This window comes from Desmodus rotundus, chromosome 6, assembly GCF_022682495.2.
Source record: "Desmodus rotundus isolate HL8 chromosome 6, HLdesRot8A.1, whole genome shotgun sequence".
Taxonomy (NCBI): Eukaryota; Metazoa; Chordata; class Mammalia; order Chiroptera; family Phyllostomidae; genus Desmodus; species Desmodus rotundus.
Window position 1 is genome coordinate 121,718,267 of NC_071392.1, and position 19,438 is coordinate 121,737,704.

The following is a 19,438-nucleotide window of genomic DNA, read 5'->3' on the forward strand; positions in this document are numbered from 1 at the left end:
TTCTTATAACATGTTTATAGCATGAAATATGTGTCTGGAACATAATAAATGCTCATGTAATGGTACCTCTTATTTTTTTAAGAATGTATTTTATTGATTATGCTATTACAGTTGTCCTATTTTTTTTCTCCTCATTATTCCCCTCCTCACTGTACCCCACCCACCATCATTCCACAAACTTAGTTCATGTCCATGGGTCATATATATAAGTTCTTTGGCTTTTCCATTTCCCATACTATTCTTAACCTCCCCTTGTCTATTTTGTATCTACTATTTATGCTTCTTATTCCCTGTAACTTTTCCTCCATTCTCCCCCCTTTCCCTACCCACCGATAACCTTTCATGTGATCTACATTTCTGTGATTCTGTTCCTGTTCTAGTTGTTTGCTTAGTTCATTTTTGTTTTTCTTTTTGTTTTTTTAGGTCCAGGTGTGGATAGTTGTGAGTTTGTTGTCATTTTACTGTTTGAATTTTTGATCTTCTTTTTCATAGATAGGTCCCTTTAATATTTCATATAATAAGGGCTTGGTGAGGATGAACTCCATTAATTTGACCTTATCTGGGAAGCACTTTATCTACCCTTCCATTCTAAATGATAGCTTTGCTGGATAGATCAATCTTAGATGTAGGTCCTCGCCTTTCTTGTCTTTGAATACTTCTTTCCAGCCCCTTCTTGCCTACAACGTTTAATTGATAGATCACCTGGTAGTCTTATGGGAACTCCTTTGTAAGTAACTGTCTCCTTTTTCTGCTTTTAAGATACTCTCCTTATCTTTAATCTTGGGTAATGTAATTATGATGTGCCTTGGTGTGTGCTTCCTTGGATCCAACTTGCTTGGGACTCTCTGAACTTCCTGGACTTCCTAGAAGTTTGTTTCCTTTGCCAGATGAGGGAAGTTCTCCTTCATCACCTTTTCAAATAAGTTTTCAATTTCTTGCTCTTCCTCTTCTCCTTCTGGCACCCCTATGATACGGATGTTCGAACATTTAAAGTTGTCCTGGAGGTTCCTAAGCCTGTCCTCATTTTTTTTGAATTCTTGTTTCTTCATTCTGTTCTGGTTTAATGTTTATTTCTTCCCTCTTCTCCAAACTGTTGATTTGAGTCCTGGTTTCCTTCCCTTCACTGTAGGTTCCCTTTATTTCACTTTTCATAGCCTTCACTTTTTCCTCTATTTTGTGACCATACCCAATCATTTCTGTGAGCATCCTGATAACCAGTATTTTGAACTGTGTATCTGATAGGTTGTTTATCTCTTTATTGTTTAGTTGTTTTGTCTTGTTTTGGTTTTCTTTGGAGCTTTGATCTGTTCTTCCATTTAGGCCATTTTTTTTTTTTTGTCTCAGCGCTTGTTATGTAGTAAGGGGTGGAGCCTTTGGTATTCGCCAGGGCAGAGCAACCCACTTCACTGTCTTGTGGCCTTGTATGTGGGGGAGGGGTCTGAGAGGAAACAGTGCCGCTTGCTCAGCTCTCTGCGGGATTTCAGTCACTTACCCCGCTAACCACAATTAAATTGGGCCCCTCTGGTGCTGATTCCTGGGTGGGTGGTTTTGTTTACATTCTAGGACCCTGTGGGTCTCTCCAATGAACTCTCCTGTGAGGCTGGGAGTTTCTCCTGCCACCTCAACCCCCAAAGGTGTTTTCAGTCAGCAGTTTTGAGGCTTTATTTCCCTGTACTGGAACCCTGGGTTTTTCAGTCTGTCTCACTCCCCAGTTCCTTTTGGTTCATCTGTGCGCAAATGTGGGACTGCTTGCTCTGTGAGCTGTGGCCCTGCCCAGTCTGCCAGCTGCCACCTTGCCATGAGCCCTCTCCACCCCAGCTGCCCACCTGTCCCTTCTACCAGTCTAGATGAATGTTTCCTCTATAACTCCTTGGTTGTCAGATTTCCATACAGTTCAATTTTCTGGCAGATCTGGTCATTTTTTGTTTTTAAAGTTGTTGTTGTCCTTCTTTTGGTTGTGAGAGGAGGCACAGTGTATTTACCTATGCCTCCATCTTGGCCCGATACCTCTTGTTTGTAATAGTATGGGCCTAAAAGGGTAGGTTTAGGGTGGGCAGAGAGGGAGCTACCAGCAAAGTAAGTTAACCTTAATTGATTTGAGATTATGTGCCCATCATAAGCTGGGTTCTTTACTTTCTCTTGATGCATTTTCACCACAGGCTTGTGGAATGAAGTCTATCACCCCACTTTACAGGTCAGTAAACTGAGGCACAGAGGTGTTAAGTGATTTTTCCCAAGGACACACCTTGGAAAACTAAGAAGTAGGACTAAAGCACGAGCGTGTTTGAATCCCAGGCCTGTGTTCAAATAAATCAAATAAGGAATTTAAAATATTGGTGAAACTTGGTATAGTACACTTATTTTGATAGCATCAACTATCATAAAAAGTGAAACTGACCATGATTGAAAAGCAATCTCTGAAATCACTTCTAAGAAATGGGGAGAGCGATTACTTTGCTTCATGCATGCACACCTTTCTTAGAGGATAGATGCAAATGTAGTACAGAATTAGAAAGCCTTATTTACAGTCTGGGGCCAGGGAAATAGCTTTCTGGCTTGGATATAAAGAAAGGCAGAAAATATAGTGGAAGGCTCAGGCATAAGGAAAGAGGGTAGAAATCCTGGAGTGAAAGGAGAATATGAAAAGAATAAATGCAACAAAAAAATAAAGCATTTGAGTATGTAAAATCACAGTAGTATTGAGAACGGTATAATTAAAAATAAATGAGATCCTACTTTAATACCAGTTCAATAAGAAAAATATTTTGAAAAAAAAAATGCCAAAAGCTGGTGGATATGCCTTGAAGTCTAGAACTCTATACCTTATTTTGGGCAATTGAAGATGGAAAGTAATTTGGAGAAACACAGGAGACTTTAAAAGTATTCATATTCTTAGATTCAATAATTCCCCTTCTGAGAATTCATCCCCCGAATAATTCAAACTATTAGGAAAAATGAAGATGTTTTTACAGAATTATTTGAATGATAGCTTTTAAAATGTCTGTGCCACAACTGGGTAATGGTTAAATCAGTTATGATACTGCTACTCCCTAGAATTTTATGCAGATATGAAAGCTTATGACAAACACATTTTTTAAAAATACAGGTTGAGGAATGAAACACGGATAGGTGTTACAGCAGGATGAATGAAAGATGCCAGACTTAAAGACCACGTGTACATGATTCCACTGGTGTGAAATTTTTGGAATATTTCTATGTCTATGGAGGCATAGACAGTAATGGTTGCCTAAGGCTGGGGGTGGGGGTGGGGGTGGGGGTGGGGAATGGGGAGTGACTGCTAAGGGGTACATGATTTCTTTTGGGGGTGATAAAAATGTTCTAACTTAGATGGGGGTGATGGTTACATAACTCTGAATATACTAAAAATCATGTTTATTTTAAAATGGTGAATTATATCCCAATAACAATGCTAAAAATGCAAATAGAGACTATAATTAAAACTAAATTATACAAACACATGAAAAACAGACCGAAGTATGATCAAATACCAACAGTGATTTGGTTCAAAGGGTAAGTTTATGGGTGAAAATGTTACCGTCTCTTGTCTAAATTTTTTAACAATATGATTAGAGTTCTTTCATTATAAAAACAAAGTAGACCCCTGGCAGTGGCTCAGTTGGTTGGGTGTTGCCCTGCAAAGCTAAAGGTTGCCGGTTCAATTCTCGGTCAAGGCACATGCCTGGGTTTCAGGCCTAGTCCACAGTTGGGGTGTGTGCGAGAGGCAACCGATCAATGTTTGTCACATTGAATGTTTCTCTCCCTCTCTTTCTCCCTCCCTTCCCCTCTCTCTAAAGATAAATAAATAAAATGTTTTAAAAACAGATGTAATGAGCAAATAGAACCATTCATAGAACCATTCATGCAACCTTCATAGTTGCAATTCCCCCTCCACCAAAATTTAGGGTTTTTTTTATCTTGTTAGGTCAAAAGTCAGAAAACTTACAGTCCAGCAGCCTTCGCAACCCCTTCTGGCCATTTTAGACCATTTGATACTATTTTACAGATGAAAACAATAACCATATTCATGGGTGAAACCCCAAAGAAAAAATACACACATTAAAATTTTGGCATCTTGAATAATACATGTGTTCTCCTTTTTAGGAAGTGATAGAAGCAATCGCTGAGTGTGCATTTAAGACTTCACCTTTTCCAATTCTCCTTTCATTTGAGAATCATGTGGATTCGTAAGTATTTAACACACTCAAAAGGGAATCTTTTCCCAAATAGGGCATGTTTAATAATTGTTCATCTGATATAAGATTATTTGACATTATTAGTGGTGTTCTTTGTTTATGCTATATATTAGGTAGCATCTTTCCAATGGTATGTGGTGGAATTCATTCATTTAAATCTCATTCACATTAAAATAATCCAGTGGACTTGTGGAGTCTACTTTCACGCCATAGCAGGCTTTTTCAACTATGAACTCTTTTTACAATGCAGTGCGACACACTTTCCAAAACTCATGTCTCTAATGCAGGGCCCACTTTTACAATCCTCCTCCAGTAGCTCCTTCTGTTGCAGGTAAATTTATGGTCAGCCTTGTCACACTAAAATGGATAGTTCCGCACACATTGGAGCTGGTGGAGGGACAGCTGTAGATTCTGTTCTGCCACTTTGCTCTTATACAGGACTCAGACCAATAAACGTTCCCTCCATCTCCTTCCCATTGGTTCCTCTATTTGTTAGTATTGGCAGATAGTTTCCTGTTTCAACATAGCCCATACTTATCACTGACATACACACAAAGAAAAGGTACAATAGTTCTGACTTAACTGTTGTACCGGTATATTTGTTTTATGACAAAGGACCAAAGAAAGACACATTTCAGATACATGGATATTAGTTTATCATATACTTATTCAACTTAAAGAGCTCCAAAATGAAAAAAAATGTCTAATCTATATTGAATCAAAATCCAGGAAACTAAAAATCCCGTCCTTTGAATTGACGTCCAAAGACAACATACTAGTGCCCATCATTGCTCAACTAGCACTTGGGAAGTCGTCCTCGCTTTCACTTCAGTGACCTAAGCTGGTTTTCTCGGCGAGCCAGCAGCACCTGTCCTAATCTAGCTCACAGGTTTCCCTCCTCGCGGCAGTCTTGTCCAGTTCGCTAATCTGCCCTGCTAATCTGCATACATGCTTCACTTCAGTAAATCTTAAAGAAGTTTGGTCGTGACCAAATTTCAGGTTGCAGAATTTCTAAGTAGTGACATGGGATCAGTGGTTAATGTATACGTGTCAAGATACCTTATTTTGAAGTAGCTGATTTTATAATTATCTGTATTTCTAGTTTGCCCTCAGGAAATCTATATTACATTTGCTGGCTCGTGATTCTATTTCTTTAGGAAAGAGTCATCCAATGAATGATGTAATCATTTGGTACATAGTCTTTTCTAACACTCCTGAGGGTTGACTAAAGAGAAAAGAATTTATTTAATTTTATTGCTATTTCTCTTTTAACTGAAGAGAGCAGCATGACTTTGGTCTCTGCATTTAGTACCTCGCTTGCTACACAGCTCTGATTTACAGCTGCCTTTCCTGAAGCATTTTCTCACCTCTGCCCATACACGTGTAACTGGGCTGGAACAATGCTGTAGCATCTTTCTCCCGGGCACTACGGCTCCCAGACTTGTTGATGCATTATTTCCTTTTTGGAGATATAGCTCCAGTAGCCTCAAATGTAGCACATTTATTTTCATCAAGAATTGTTTCTATGTAAATTAGAAAAAATGAGAAGCATTTTACAAAATTTATAACTCTATTCTTGATTGTCACACCTGCTTCATCGAGCTGTCCCATAAGGTAGGCAGCGGTATCAATAGCCAACACCACCACAAACCTAACACCACCAATATTTATTACATCCCAAGCAGCGCTCCAAGCATCAGCTCATGGAACCCTCACCACAAGCCAGGTGATCCTAAGAATAAATATTATCATGATTATCTCTATTTGACATGTGATGAAACTGAGTCCCAAAGATGGTAAGTAGCTTGCCCAAGGCCATTTAGCTAAATCCTGACAGAGTTGGGGGATTCAAATCCCACCAGTCCGGCTTCAAAAATCATACATTTGACCACTACTGTCCCCCACACCTGAGCCTTGAAAACATCAAAGGAAGACCATCAGAGCATCCATAAGGCAACTTGCTGTAAATGTTCACATGTATGTGGTTGTGCCCTTAATAACAGAACATTTTTTGCAGTCTTTTAACATTAGTCATATGGAGAGACAAAACTGGGCATGAAAACTAAGCCTACATTGTACACAAAAGCAAAAAGAGTAGTGCCATAATACTGCTCTTTCTGGTTTCAAAATGAGATATTTAGTGATTAAAAGTTCATTAATAATTCACACGTACCAAAAGAAACAGGAAAACAACCTCTGGATGCCATGCTATTTACCTTAGACCACTGAGAAAATCCAAAGGCAGTGGCACAGGAAGATAACAAATTCTATTGTGGGAGGAAGTTGTTTGCTCCATATTGCTATTGTCCGTGAGCTGCACATGTCAAAATCGCTCAGCCACAGCTCTCTCCTGGGAGGACTCTCACTGATAACTTACAAGTTTTCCCTGTGCTGGTAAACCCTACGCTTGAGCTGTAGGCTCCCTCACCGCATTGCTGAACCAGGTGACAGACATCATTCATCTGCACCGGCTGCAGCACTGGGTCCCACTAAACTTAGACCTAACCTCAGAATCCCTGTCCACACAGTGACTCAGGAGCACACCCACCAGAGACGTCTGAACTCTCTCTGCCATCTCTGTGAACCGGTTTATTCTGTGTGCTGCAGATAAAGAATGCCAGGCTCAGAACTCTGGTCCCAGCTCACTTGAGCCAAAACAAAGTCACGCTGGAAAAAATAAAACCCACTGAGTTTTGTAGTTCTCTCTCCAAATATCCAAAATCCTCTATTCCTGGACAACAAAGGGGAATCTGCCACTAGCGGCTGGCAACTTATCCTTATTCATCTGCTACCCAGAACCCCATAGAATGCAGATTCCTGAGCCCTGCTCCTACTCCTGAATTCAAATGCCTAGAAATAAGACTTCAAAAAGTCCTAGCTAACTCTGATGCTCCACCAAGTTTGTGAACTGGCACCTTCATAAGAAGAATTCTACACTGAACTTTAGCAAAGTAACTTCTAGCCATGGTTCAGCCACAGACAATGTAAGATTTTGGACAAGGTTTTTAATTTCCATGCCCTGAAGATTCCTCATCTACAGAGAAGGAAGTTGGCTTAGTTCAATGTGGAGGACTTACCCCATGAAATGGGGCCCATTTCTAGGGCAGAAAACTGACCACTTTGCCAGGTACCTACACTTTATTAAAATACTACAGAACTTTAGTTTGTCCAGATGTCTCTGCGACAGTCTGAAGCTCAAAATGTATTTGTGAATATTTTTCTCTTACTTCATCTCCATGGTAGCCACTCTTGACACTGTAAATGCTTTGGGATTTTTTCTTTTTATTTGCTAATTGCAATTTTGATTATAATGCCCTTTATTTCTGCAGTTCTGACCCACAATTAAAGCTGGCGTGCTTTCCGCTGACTCTTCCCATTCCGTTTGCCCTCTGTTCTGATTCATTTTCCTGTCAGGTGGGCAAGTGTGCTTGCCAAGAGCATGAATTGCCTGATCACCAAATAGCACGTTTTACTGTTTTCTTCAACATTTACATCTTATTCTCTCCATCTCTGTTGATTCTGAGGCAGCGTTTTCAAAGTCTAGGTCAGGTGTAGACCCTTCCTCTACAGGTGCAGTCTCTCCATGGACGAGCACCATAGGCATCATGCAGAGCTTGTTAGAAATGCAGAGTCTCAGGCCCCACCCCAGACTCTGACTTCAAATCATCATTTTCTTAAGACTCCCAGTGATGTGAGTGAAGTACTAGCATGCTGCTCCAAACACCACAGTCTACTAAACCTCCTGCATCGGAATTACCTGCCGACTTGTAACAAATGCAGGTTTCGGGCCTCTACTCTCAACTCAGTGAATCGGGACTGGGGACTAAGGCCTGCCACCTGCAGCATTAACAGCTTCAGGTGACTCTTTAGTGGAAATGAATGTAAGATTTTGCTCCAGAAAATTCCTTCTCTGTCCTAGAGGACTGCTTGACAGAGGACAGAAGACTCTGTCTGTCACCTGCAATGGGACCCCTAGAACATCCCTCTCTACTGGTGAGAATACGGTTCCCTGAGCAATCCCAAAAGCAGAGCATTAGGCTGAAACCCTTTCCACTCCAGGTCTCTGATCAATGGAACTTGGGGATCCCAAGTTCCAAAACTCAAGAAAAATATCTTCTACTTCACCACATGTTAACTTGTTTTATCATAGCAGTTTTCAAACTTCAGCATGCATCAGAATTATCTAGAGGGTTGTTAAGACATATACCCTGGGCCCCACTTCCACAGAAATTCTGATTCAGAATCCGCCTTGGAGGCCTTGAATCTGCATCTCTAACCAGCCCCAGGTGCTGCTGATGCTGCTGGTCCATGGACCACACTTGGAGTAGCAAAGCTCTGTGATATTTGATAGCTTCATTCTGCGAAAGTGAAAAGGAAGGCCCGGACAATTTCTTTTGTGCAACCTGGAGTGTGTGGGCCGGCACAGATGGACTTGTTTCACGTACCGCTACAGAGCTGGCTGGCTTGGTTGAGCCCCTTGGCCGGTTGTCCCTGGAGCAAGAGTTTCTGAACTGAGGATGCCCAGGTTGCCCTGCCAGGTCAGCTGTGCCTTTTCTTGCTCCCCAGCTTCTAATAAGTGCCCCCCCCCAGTGTTTTCCAGGATCGCTTTTCTGATGGCAGGTTTTCCTCTCTCTCTGAAACTGTTGAGGAGTCTTGTAAGCCATGCAGTAAAATCTCACATGTGTCAAGAAGGGCAGGTTGAGAGGTTGTTATGCAGGGATCTGCAAGTTCTAGGAATCTCTCCTTTGTCTCTCTCTGCAATTCCGAAAAGGCAATGAACTCAGGCTCATATTAGAACCCCAGAAAACTCACTTGACTCCCAAAATATATGCCTTTTTTTTTACAAAGGGGGAATACAAAGGGCGATTTTCCCTGTGAACCATTGCAATATGATTTGAACCCCCAAAACATACTCTCTCCCAGGAAGAAACAGTCCATGATCCAGGCCTAACAGTCATGGGAGAGGGAAGGAAAATAATCATATTTATAATCAACTCGAGTTGTATAAAGAAGGCTTTTGACCACCCACTGATTCTCACCACAGTCCCAGTTCCGCTAAAATGTGTTAGCGCTGCAGCACCTAGAGACAACTATTGGAAATCGTGTTTGTCAGTCTCTAGATCAAAACCATGGTCTATAAATCCCAATGGAATTGGATACCTTTATAATGATATTTAACATTCTACAGGAAGAGAAAAAAATGTATTGCTTTGTAAAGGTCAAAGGAAGCAGGAGTATTGAAAGGATGCGGGTGTTCCTCCTATCTGCTGTGTTTCTGTTAGTAGGCTTGCAAGTCCTGTAGTCTGACTGGGATCATCTTACTTTTGACCCGATCTTTTATTGTTTAAAAGGCATTTGCATCCATCACTTCACTTCATCTTCTCAGCATCCACTGTCCCCTTCCAAGAACAGTTATCCTGTCCGTTATATAGACGAAGAGTGGGTGAGAGCCTGGAGCTCAGCTCAGCAAATGCTGCAGCTCCAGCCTTTTCCCATGGACCGGGTGCCTACAGGCACACAGTCGGGCTGACACCACCTTTGCTTCCTTACTACTACGCACAGAAGAGCTGCAGACAGCTTTCCTCGGGGTGCTTGCTGCTTTTATTATGTATGGACTCACTCCCAAGGGGCACCTTCTGCCTGTCTGCCCTTTTTCTTCTGCATTTTGAGATATTCCCCCCTCTCTTTCTCTCCCTCTCTCTCCCTCCTTCCCTCCCTCCTTACAAACCTCTCTGTTGACCTCCCTCTCTTCCTCCCTTTTCTCTCCCACCTCCTTATAAACCTCCTTTGCAGCACAGTTCTCTCTGTTGGTTGGACAAGTTTCACCCAAGAATTCACATGAAGTCATGAACGAATTCCACCCCCAAGTGTCTTGCATTTGACTTAGAATCAGGAAATGAAGCAAAATGGACTAAGTCCCTAAATCTAGGACATTCAAGAATCCAGTGCCAAGCAAATGACCTGCCTTCCCCTCCATCTATGTCTCCGCAGATCAGCCTTAGGACTATCTCTCCCATCCACTAGTATCAAAGTCTCATACGGCAGGGTAGTAAACCAGGGATTTTGAATGGTAAAAACTAATCCTGAAGGGTACAGTGAGGGCATTACCTCTTCCTGTACTTAATGGCACAGAGTAGTCCTTCCAGTCGAGCCTTTTTGAACAAGCCTCCTGGCTTTCCTCCTTTCCTTCTCGCTTCCCCCAGCCCCAAGCAGCAAGCAAAGATGGCGGAGTACTGCCGGCTGATCTTCGGGGATGCCCTTCTCATGGAGCCACTGGAAAAATACCCCGTAAGCACTTTTGATGTTTACCCCTGAAGGAACGCACATGTTTATGATTGGAGGTAGGGGGAGACTTACATCCCTTTCACGTTTACCTTTCTTGGGAAGATGATGCAGTTGAAAATGGGCCCTTTGACTGGGAGGAGAGCAGCAGTGTGTGCCGCGGAGGATGGGAGACACCCGTTCTCTTCCTCTGCCCAGTCCTCCTCCCACGCCCACACTGCCCGACGTGACCCATTCAGGACAGCAGAATGCTCACAGTCACACTCGGCCCACAGAGACAGCCTGAGGGGACAGGGCTCTGATCACCTGCCAGAGAACTTCATCACACCCTTTTGAGAGAAATGGGTCAGCAAAATGGGACATTGCAGGTGCCATGGTGACATCTGGGCCTGTCCCTGTTGGCCGCCACTCACTTCCTTGCATGTGCCTCTTGGAGTAGTAGAACTCAGCATCCTGTTGCCATGGTAACAACCCTGCTTCGGGAGGGAACAGCAGAAACCTCCTCATGGAGACTCTTCCCTCTTCCACCCTTTCTCCAAGTTCCCCTTACATGATTTTCTGCCAGTCCCCAGACTCATTGAAAGCAAGGAATACAATCCCAGTTTATGGGAGCTCACTAGACTTTCTAAAAATAACCCACCTCGGGGCTTGCACACGTGCTCTCTGATAAAATACCTAATCACCCCCTCACCGGAAACTGATCTTGCCACTAGAAGTGCAAGCTTGAAACCCTTGAAATAAGGTTTGAAAATAAGGGTTGCTGAATCTCGGGGCTGCAACGAACTCCGAAGCCACCTGGTCCACTCCTGCTGATGCCCCGGAGGTGGCAGCTTAACTGTCTAGCTCTGGGATGGGGCTTCTGCTGTTTTTAAACTGCATTGAAGGGTAGATTTGAGGCACATGCCTGGAAGCACCTGCCTGTCTTTCCCAACTCTTCCTGGCAGATGCCACACTCTAGCTGGCTTCCCTCCTTCGAAATTCCAGGCCAGGGCTTCCTTTTCTGTCCTAAATCAAAATGGTGGGATGTGTATGGCCATTGGAAAAACTCTTGGAACTTAGTGTTAGCAAACCTAATCTACTAGTGTATTTCTAAGATCTTATTCATGTGGATTCACCACGGGAAAATGAGTACAGTAACTAAAAAATACCTTTGATATGAAAAAGCCAAGAGCTATGAGCCAGCCCTGTGGAGAACACACTCAGATTACTGGTAATAAGGAGTAACCTAGAAGCTCTTGGTATCCAGAGCTGTTCTGGTGAGTTGGGGAGAGAATCTGAGGAAGGGGAAGTATTTTTAAAGAGTGCATTTTCTTTTTTCCCATTAGCTGGAATCTGGAGTTCCTCTTCCAAGCCCTATGGATTTAATGTACAAAATTTTGGTGAAAAATAAGAAGAAATCACACAAGTCGTCAGAAGGAAGTGGCAAAAAGAAGCTCTCGGAACAAGCTTCCAACACATACAGCGACTCCTCCAGCGTGTTTGAACCCTCGTCGCCTGGAGCTGGTGAGGGGCTGGCGGGCTCTCTGTCTTATTGTGCGTGGGTTTGAGGATTCCTGCTCTAAAATTAGCTGAGAAGCGCTTCTAACATTTCTGTTTGGGAACAGATCTAAACGAATTGGCTTTCTTTTGCTGCTGCAAAGTTGGTGGCACAAAACTGCACAGATGTCTCATCCCCCAGTTCAGGCCAGAAGGTCCGAGTGGTGGTCCTGGGCCAGCATCCGGGCTGCAGGGCCACATTCCTCTCCGAAGACTCTAGGAAATCCTGTGCTGTGCTCTCTGCAGCTTTCAGAGGCCGCCCACAGTCGTGGGCTAGTGGCCCCACTCCTTCAACTTCAAAGCCTGCAGTGTCACTTCTCGCTGACCCTTCTGTCATCACGTCTGCCTCTGACCACAGTCAGGAAAGGTCTTCTGTTTTTAATCACACGTGTCTTTACACTGGACCCAAGGGGGTAATCCAGGGTAATCCCCTGCCTCCATCTCAAGGACCTTAACTGAATCTCTTCCGCATAGTCCCTCTTGCTGTGTATTCACAGGACAGGTATTCACAGGACACAGAACATAATCACAGGACACGGACATTTTGGGGAGGCCATGATTCTGGCTACTACGTAAGCCAAGTCATCTTTGGAGTGACCTCATGGTTTTAAGTTTCTCAAGGGCAGTGACCCCTTGACATTAATTATCGGACTGGGCATCATATGGTCACTGAACGTATTCTCATTAATTATGCTGAAGAGTTCTGGGCAATTCAATTTATCCTTATTTTACAGAGCTCTATTAGAATGTGCAATGGTAAAGTTATTTAAATTATCTATCAAAGCTACTAGGTAATGCTTAACATTAATAATTTCCCTTTTAGATGTAATTTGAAGTCAATTTTTTGTGATTCATAAAAAGGAATTCTAAGTGTTCACCCATTTTCTCGGAATTATTTGTGATATTTAGTCAAACTTATTTTCCAGGTTTAGTCAAAAGAATCTAGGCAATCTGAAAAGCACCAGATAGAGATCCAATTGGAGGGTAGACACGTGAAGGAAACTTGAGTCTAGGCAGCTCTTCAGTGACACGTTTAGCTGGCAGGGGAGCAGTGACTTCGGAAAACTGTTGGGCAGTATCTACAAAAGCTGAGCATGTGCAGACCCTTAGCCCCAGGAAATTCTGTTCCTATTCCTAGGTGTGTACCCAAGAGAAATGCACATCAACGCTCACCAAGAGACAGGTGCGGACCTGCTTAAAGCAGCACTTATTCAGAGTAGCCACGAACTGAAAGCCAACCAAACGCTCATTAACGGAGAAATAAATCGTGGTACATTCACACCATGGAGTAGTATGCAGCAATTATGAGCCACAATTGCACACAATAATATAAATAAATCTCAGAAACATAATGGTAAACAAAGGAAGTCACATTTTAAAAGAGTACTGTACGATTCCTTTTGTGTGTAGTACAAAATCAAGCACTAGCCTATGTCATTAGAAGTCAAGAAATGGTTATTACCATTGGTGAGGAAATGACTGGGAGGAACCCACGGGGGCTGGGGAGACTGGATTTATTTTGTTTCTTGATCTGGGTACTAAGGCTGGTTTAGTTGGTAAAAACTCACTGCACTGAACACATATGGCGTCTCTACTTCTCTGTATACCTATCATATGGCAATTAAAAGATTTAAAAATAATTAAAAAAAATTAAAATATAAACTCTGTGGAAATCAGGAAAAAAAAGTTGGCCAAAACTCTGATTTATCTTTTCTTCTATTTTTCCATGCCAATTGTCAGTTCCTTTTGTTTAAAAATCCTTATCAACAAACATTATATAATTCAAATCCTTATCAATAGACATTATATAATTCTTTGAAAGGTTTTTTTTGTTGGTGGTAGTTCTCCAATCAGTATTTCAAACTATTACACAATTCTCTTTTTTTCAAAAATAACTTTGTTCTCAGGAAGAATGTTCTTTTTGAAGTTTTGGAACGAACACCATTAACAGGCGGCCGTCCCCTGGCACAGCCCCACCCCTTGAATGCTAGCAAGTAAGCCGAGTCTTCCTCTGCATGTGGGAGCTCGGCTCGCCATCTGCCTTTCCCACTCCCTGCTCTCTGCCTCTGATTAACCGGATGCAAACACAAATAACGATTTTTACAGGCACTGAACATGATTGCTTCATACAGAGAAAAAGCAGCAATCTGTTAGTAATTCAGTAGATTTCCTAAAAACTAGCCGCAGAGCCTGTTGAGCAATCTTTATTTATTTCAGTGGAAAATGTCGGACGTTTTAATATGTAAGTAGGCCTCTGAATACAGGACACTGATAACTCACCACTTGGTTTGTAGATGTTCTTGGTACTGGGGAACTCAAGTAATTTGAAAGCCATGAAATGGTTGCTATTTCAAAGCTAATTTACTGCTCACAGCCCCCGTTGGCCCAGTGCCTTTTCTAGGTCCCAGCACTTTGCCAGTACACGTATCTTTAAAAACAAGGGGAAAGTAAGATTGTTTTTCATGGTTCAGTAAGATTACTCCAAAGTCCCTCTAAAAACTTATAATGGAGAAATCAGGTCCCTGCTCATACAGCAAAGGAAGACAAGTTCCCCCGGCCCCCCACATAACCACAGAATGACCTGGCTGAGAATTTGAAATGACAGGTGTAATGTTGTATCCCATGAAGCATTGTGCAGGAGGCTGTCTGAAACAACTCTTTAAATTACTTGACAAAAAGAATCCCCTTCTAATTAAAAAAAAAAAAAATAGTTACTTGGGACAAGAACTTGGGGCAAGAAATCTGATTGTATTAAAAATGTGTCAACCTCCTAAAAGAATGTCTTTAGTACATTTTCTATCTAAAATATAATGGACTTACCTTATTAACTAACACAATATCAGCATCATAAAGTGGTTGTATGTGGCTTTCTTTAGTAAATAAGCCATAAATAATCTTTGTTGATGCCAAAACTCTCTTTCCTTTAAAGATATTTCATGAGTACTTTACACACCTCTGTCATTCCGTAATTGATTCCACTTCATCAGCCAAATGAAGACAGTTCCAAACTTCTTGGAAGACAGTGCTGGGGGCACGCTGTCATTTACATAGATTGAGTAGGGCTGCTAACTTTCAGAAGGCACGGACCAGTCTGTGTCGCTGCAAGTTGCCTCATTGTTGAGCCAACGTTGCCATCTACTGGATCGTTGTGCTGTTGCACCGTGTGAGCCGTGGAGTGGTCAAATGAGCATTAGAGCCAGGTAATCCGCGCAGGAGTTCTTTAAGTTCTGAACTGCATCTTGGGAGCTTTGGTACCTGGATGTGCTCAAAGATCAGAGAGTCTACCGCTACACCCTGCAGTTCAGCACTATTCTCTGCATTTTTAAGCATGCGCGGCAAAAAAATTCAGCACAGTTTTTCAGCCACTGGCCCTGCGTCCAGCGGCCCAGCCCCACTGTCTGTCCTCGGCACACCTACCAACTCCACCATTGTAATGACGGAATGGGATGGCACACGCTGCTTCTGTAAAGTGACATTCTTCAGATAGTCAGTGGCTTTTCCGTGCATACCCTTGATGGCTGGGCAGTTTCACGAGTGTTCTTGAAATGAACACGAAGATTCGAACCTCTTGATTTGCATGATTTTGTGGGGTTTTCTGGGTGAAGTGAATAGGGGATCATTTTCAGAGGTCACCTCCATTTGCTCATAGGCAGAGCACTGGTGTGAATACTTAACCTAGCAGAGTCATCCACCCAATCTTCAGAGAGAAAAATGACCCATTGAAACAAGTGCATTTTGGCTAAATGTGAAGCTGAGTTATGTCTCACTGAGTTAAGTTTCTATAACGCATAATGATTTTAAGTATTAACTTATTCTCTCCTACCCTTTTAAACAGAATTTCAACATTTGCCAAGACACTCTCTGTACATTGTTTAGGTAAGAAGGCATTCATTACGTGAGCCTGCAGGCAAGCATAGGGTGCAGGCGGTACCTCACAGGTGTTGCGTGGTCAGCGTGCTACCACAGCCCCACCTGCACCAGCTCCTATCCTGTTCCTCGAATTCTTTGAGGTCCTCTGTGGCCTTGGAAAGGCAACTGCAGGGTCACTGAGCACAAGCCAAGCACCACATTGAAGAGTCAAGGTTGAAAGAAAAGAGGGAATGAGGGAAAGTGATAGTTCACCTGTTTTAGGGTGACACAGACCCTTAAAGAGAATGCATTCATCAAGGTGGATACATGTGCCATAGAAAACTCGCTGTACATGATGCCATGTGTTTTTTTAAAAGGCTAAAATGTTAAGCATTTTTTTATAGAATTTGTGAATTTCAAATATTCACAAATCAAATTTAGAAAAAAACCCATATTCAAAGTGTTAGTATAATTCTCATGATTAATAACATTTAAATATTCAAAAGAGTAATTTTTTAAAAACCGTGAAATGCCAATTTCCAATTGGTAAATGCACATGGTATGTGTGCTTCAAACCTGTGAATGTTTATTTCATGATCTGTCATTAAAATTTGACAGGGGAAGCTGATACGGAGAGTGACGACGACGATGATGACGATGACTGTAAAAAGTCTTCAATGGATGAGGTAGGTGTCTAGGGCTTGACCTCTGGTCACAGAGGCAACCAGCCAATCTGCCAGTCCTCAGCTGCCACTGGACATAGTCCATGGTGTTCTTCTGCCATCTAGTGGTCAAAAAAGACACAGCTCACTTTAAAACTTTTTCTCTACCCCTTTTGAACAAGACGCCAACTTCGATCATTAATAAGCAGTAGAGATACCTATTGGTATAAGTTCAAGCATCCCAAATAACTTTGTGAGATCAGGTACATTAACTGCACAGAATCTAGAAGTGAATTAGAGCTAGGTGAGTTGGAATTTTAAAACTTTGTTTCAGCAGGAGTTCTGGTTAAAAAACGGAAATTATACTGAATCTGCTTTCAAACATGTTGGAAACTATCTGTCTCAGTACTTGTATCTTTGCGAGTCAGTTAAGGGTGAATAACAAGTAGTAAACTGTTCTTACTTGATATTCTTCCCCTTATAATTATTTAATGTAGTATAAATTTTTAAATTATGTTTCCCTACTAAACTGCAACTTTATGTCCTGGAGGAAAATTGTTACAATGGCTGGTAAAGTATTCCCACCTGTGAATTATTTTAATTATTTATGAATTCTTATCAGTGATTTTTGATAATTTAAAAACTGCCTTACTAATTAGATGGTCCATTTCCAGATAAATATTTCCCAATTAACCTTTAACCTAAATATTGCTACAGGAGTTTTCAAAAGGAACCTCATCTCCAAGTATTATCTCATGTAAAAATGGGAGAGAATATTAGATTTATGTATAGAAGTCTATCCAGGCCAACACTGCAGTATTGGTTTTCTCTTTATTAAAAACTGTATCAAAATAACATGGAATATCTAAAAATAGTTTAAGTAACATGATGTTTTACTATGTCCGAAGCACTATTCCGAGCTCTTTCCCATAAATGAACTCATTTAATAACCGCAAAAACCCTATATGTTATAGGAACTGATTCTATCCTAATTTTAATGAGTAAACTGAGTCATGGAGCAGTTAAATAACTTGCCCAAGATTGCACAGCCTCTAAGTGGTAGGCTTGGGATTTCAAAGCAGACAGTCTGGCTCTAGAAGCTGAGCTGCTGACCCCTACCCTGTAGTGTTCTGCTGGCCTAATAGGCTCACAGGTACCAAGAAGGGAGGGAAGAGTATTTACATAAAGAAAAACAATAGTTGTTTTCCCACCCCAATGCATTTCCACAGGCAACTTAAAAACATAAATTCAGTTCACCTGGGGGGTAGCCACATACTAATTTCCTCTTTGCAGAGTGCGTTCTTGATTTATTCACTTTAGAAGTCATCTGTGGCTGTCCTGCTGTGGCAGATGAAATGTAGCTCCGTGATTCTCAAACTTCCGTGGGCATTTGAATCACTGTAGTAAAATGCAGATTCTGATTTACTGCGTGTCTAAGGATCTCCTGGGGAGGTTGGTGCTGCTGGCACAAGGAGAGCCCCCCTAAACCTCCTGCTCCCGCACCCCACTTGCGTAACGGGAAGCTTTGCCTTGTCTTTCTCCCAGGATGAATTTTCTGATGGTAATCCTCATATTCAGAAGAGGAGGGATGCTGTTCTGCCCTCGGGGGTCATGTGATTGTTGCCCTGGGAAAATGACCCTGGATAATATCATGTTGATGCTGGGAATGTTATTTTTATTCCTGCTTCCAGGGGACCGCAGGGAGTGAGGCCATGGCCACAGAAGAGATGTCTAACCTGGTGAACTACATTCAGCCGGTCAAGTTTGAGTCATTTGAAACTTCAAAAAGTAAGTTTTCCTGAAGAAAAACTCCTAATGTAACATATAGTAAGTGTATTTTAAACAAAGGATATTAGCCCCAAAATACCCTTAATAGAACCATTATTCTGTACTGGTGAAGTTTTTAATATTTGCATGGGTTGACTATGTAGTTTATGTATACATATTTTATATACTTTGTATATATGTACATAATAATAACCATAGACAAAGTATTCCATGATGTTTCCCAAAATACCCCATAGGGCTACGTACATTAGGCCAAGGTACAGTTAATTGAGAGTTTCACGTTTGTTTTTTGCTTGTAACAACACAGCGAACTCCGTCCATTGTACGAGGGACAGTGTTGAAATAAACTATCTAGCCACCCCAGAAGGGAAGCAGCCAGTGACTGGCCAACCCTGATGACTAGAAATAGAACCAGATCAACCACTTTACCCACATTCCGTTTGTTCAGCCTGGCTTATATATTTAGGAGAATATATGGTCACCCTCCTATCACTCTGTGTTTTCCTCTGTCCAAATGCATAGCCATAGTGGATGCAGAAAACACGTATCACCTTTTCTCCATCTAGAGAAAACAGCCCATTCATGAAATTACGCTTCATAGTTGCATAAAATGTAAAATGCTGTCAGGTTAAAAGATCTTTAGGACTTTTTAGCTGCTTATAAGTCCATGTTCTTTAAAACTGAATTTTTGCTTAAATACAGCAGCCTCTTATGAAGAATAGTTTTACAGATATATAAAAATCTAAGCTTCTACTTAACACACAGGTAAAATTGTGTAATTTTGCTCAAAGGGTCTTAACTTGGTATATGGTATCTATATTTCTACAATAAAGAATTTAACTTCTACTACAACTTATATATAAATATTCCAATATTTTCTTTGAAGTTACAATTACTGATGCTACATATCGTAAGTTATCCAATTTGAAATGTCCTAAAGTAGTTTTTTTTATATAACTAATTTTCATTGGCTGTGAAATAAGTTTTTCTAATTCATAAGTCATAAGCTCCTAGACAAGTAGCCAAGTTGAGAAGGAGCTTATATATTTAAGTCCTTCAGAACCTGGTAACAATAGCATCAGCCAAAGATTTACAAACAAGTACTTT

General features: G+C 41.6%; 1 protein-coding gene across 4 annotated transcripts in view; it reads left to right on the forward strand.

Moving 5' to 3' along the window:
* Positions 1-19,438, forward strand: part of PLCB1 (phospholipase C beta 1) — a 647,197-nt gene that overhangs the window by 494,842 nt on the left and 132,917 nt on the right. For all 4 annotated transcript variants that reach the window (XM_024559913.4, XM_053926267.2, XM_024559915.4 and 1 more), the window contains exons 12-16: positions 4,123-4,205; positions 10,418-10,502; positions 11,822-11,999; positions 16,500-16,567; positions 18,235-18,331. In XM_024559913.4, the coding sequence (XP_024415681.1) occupies positions 4,123-4,205; positions 10,418-10,502; positions 11,822-11,999; positions 16,500-16,567; positions 18,235-18,331 (511 nt within the window). The remainder of the gene's footprint in view (positions 1-4,122; positions 4,206-10,417; positions 10,503-11,821; positions 12,000-16,499; positions 16,568-18,234; positions 18,332-19,438) is intronic.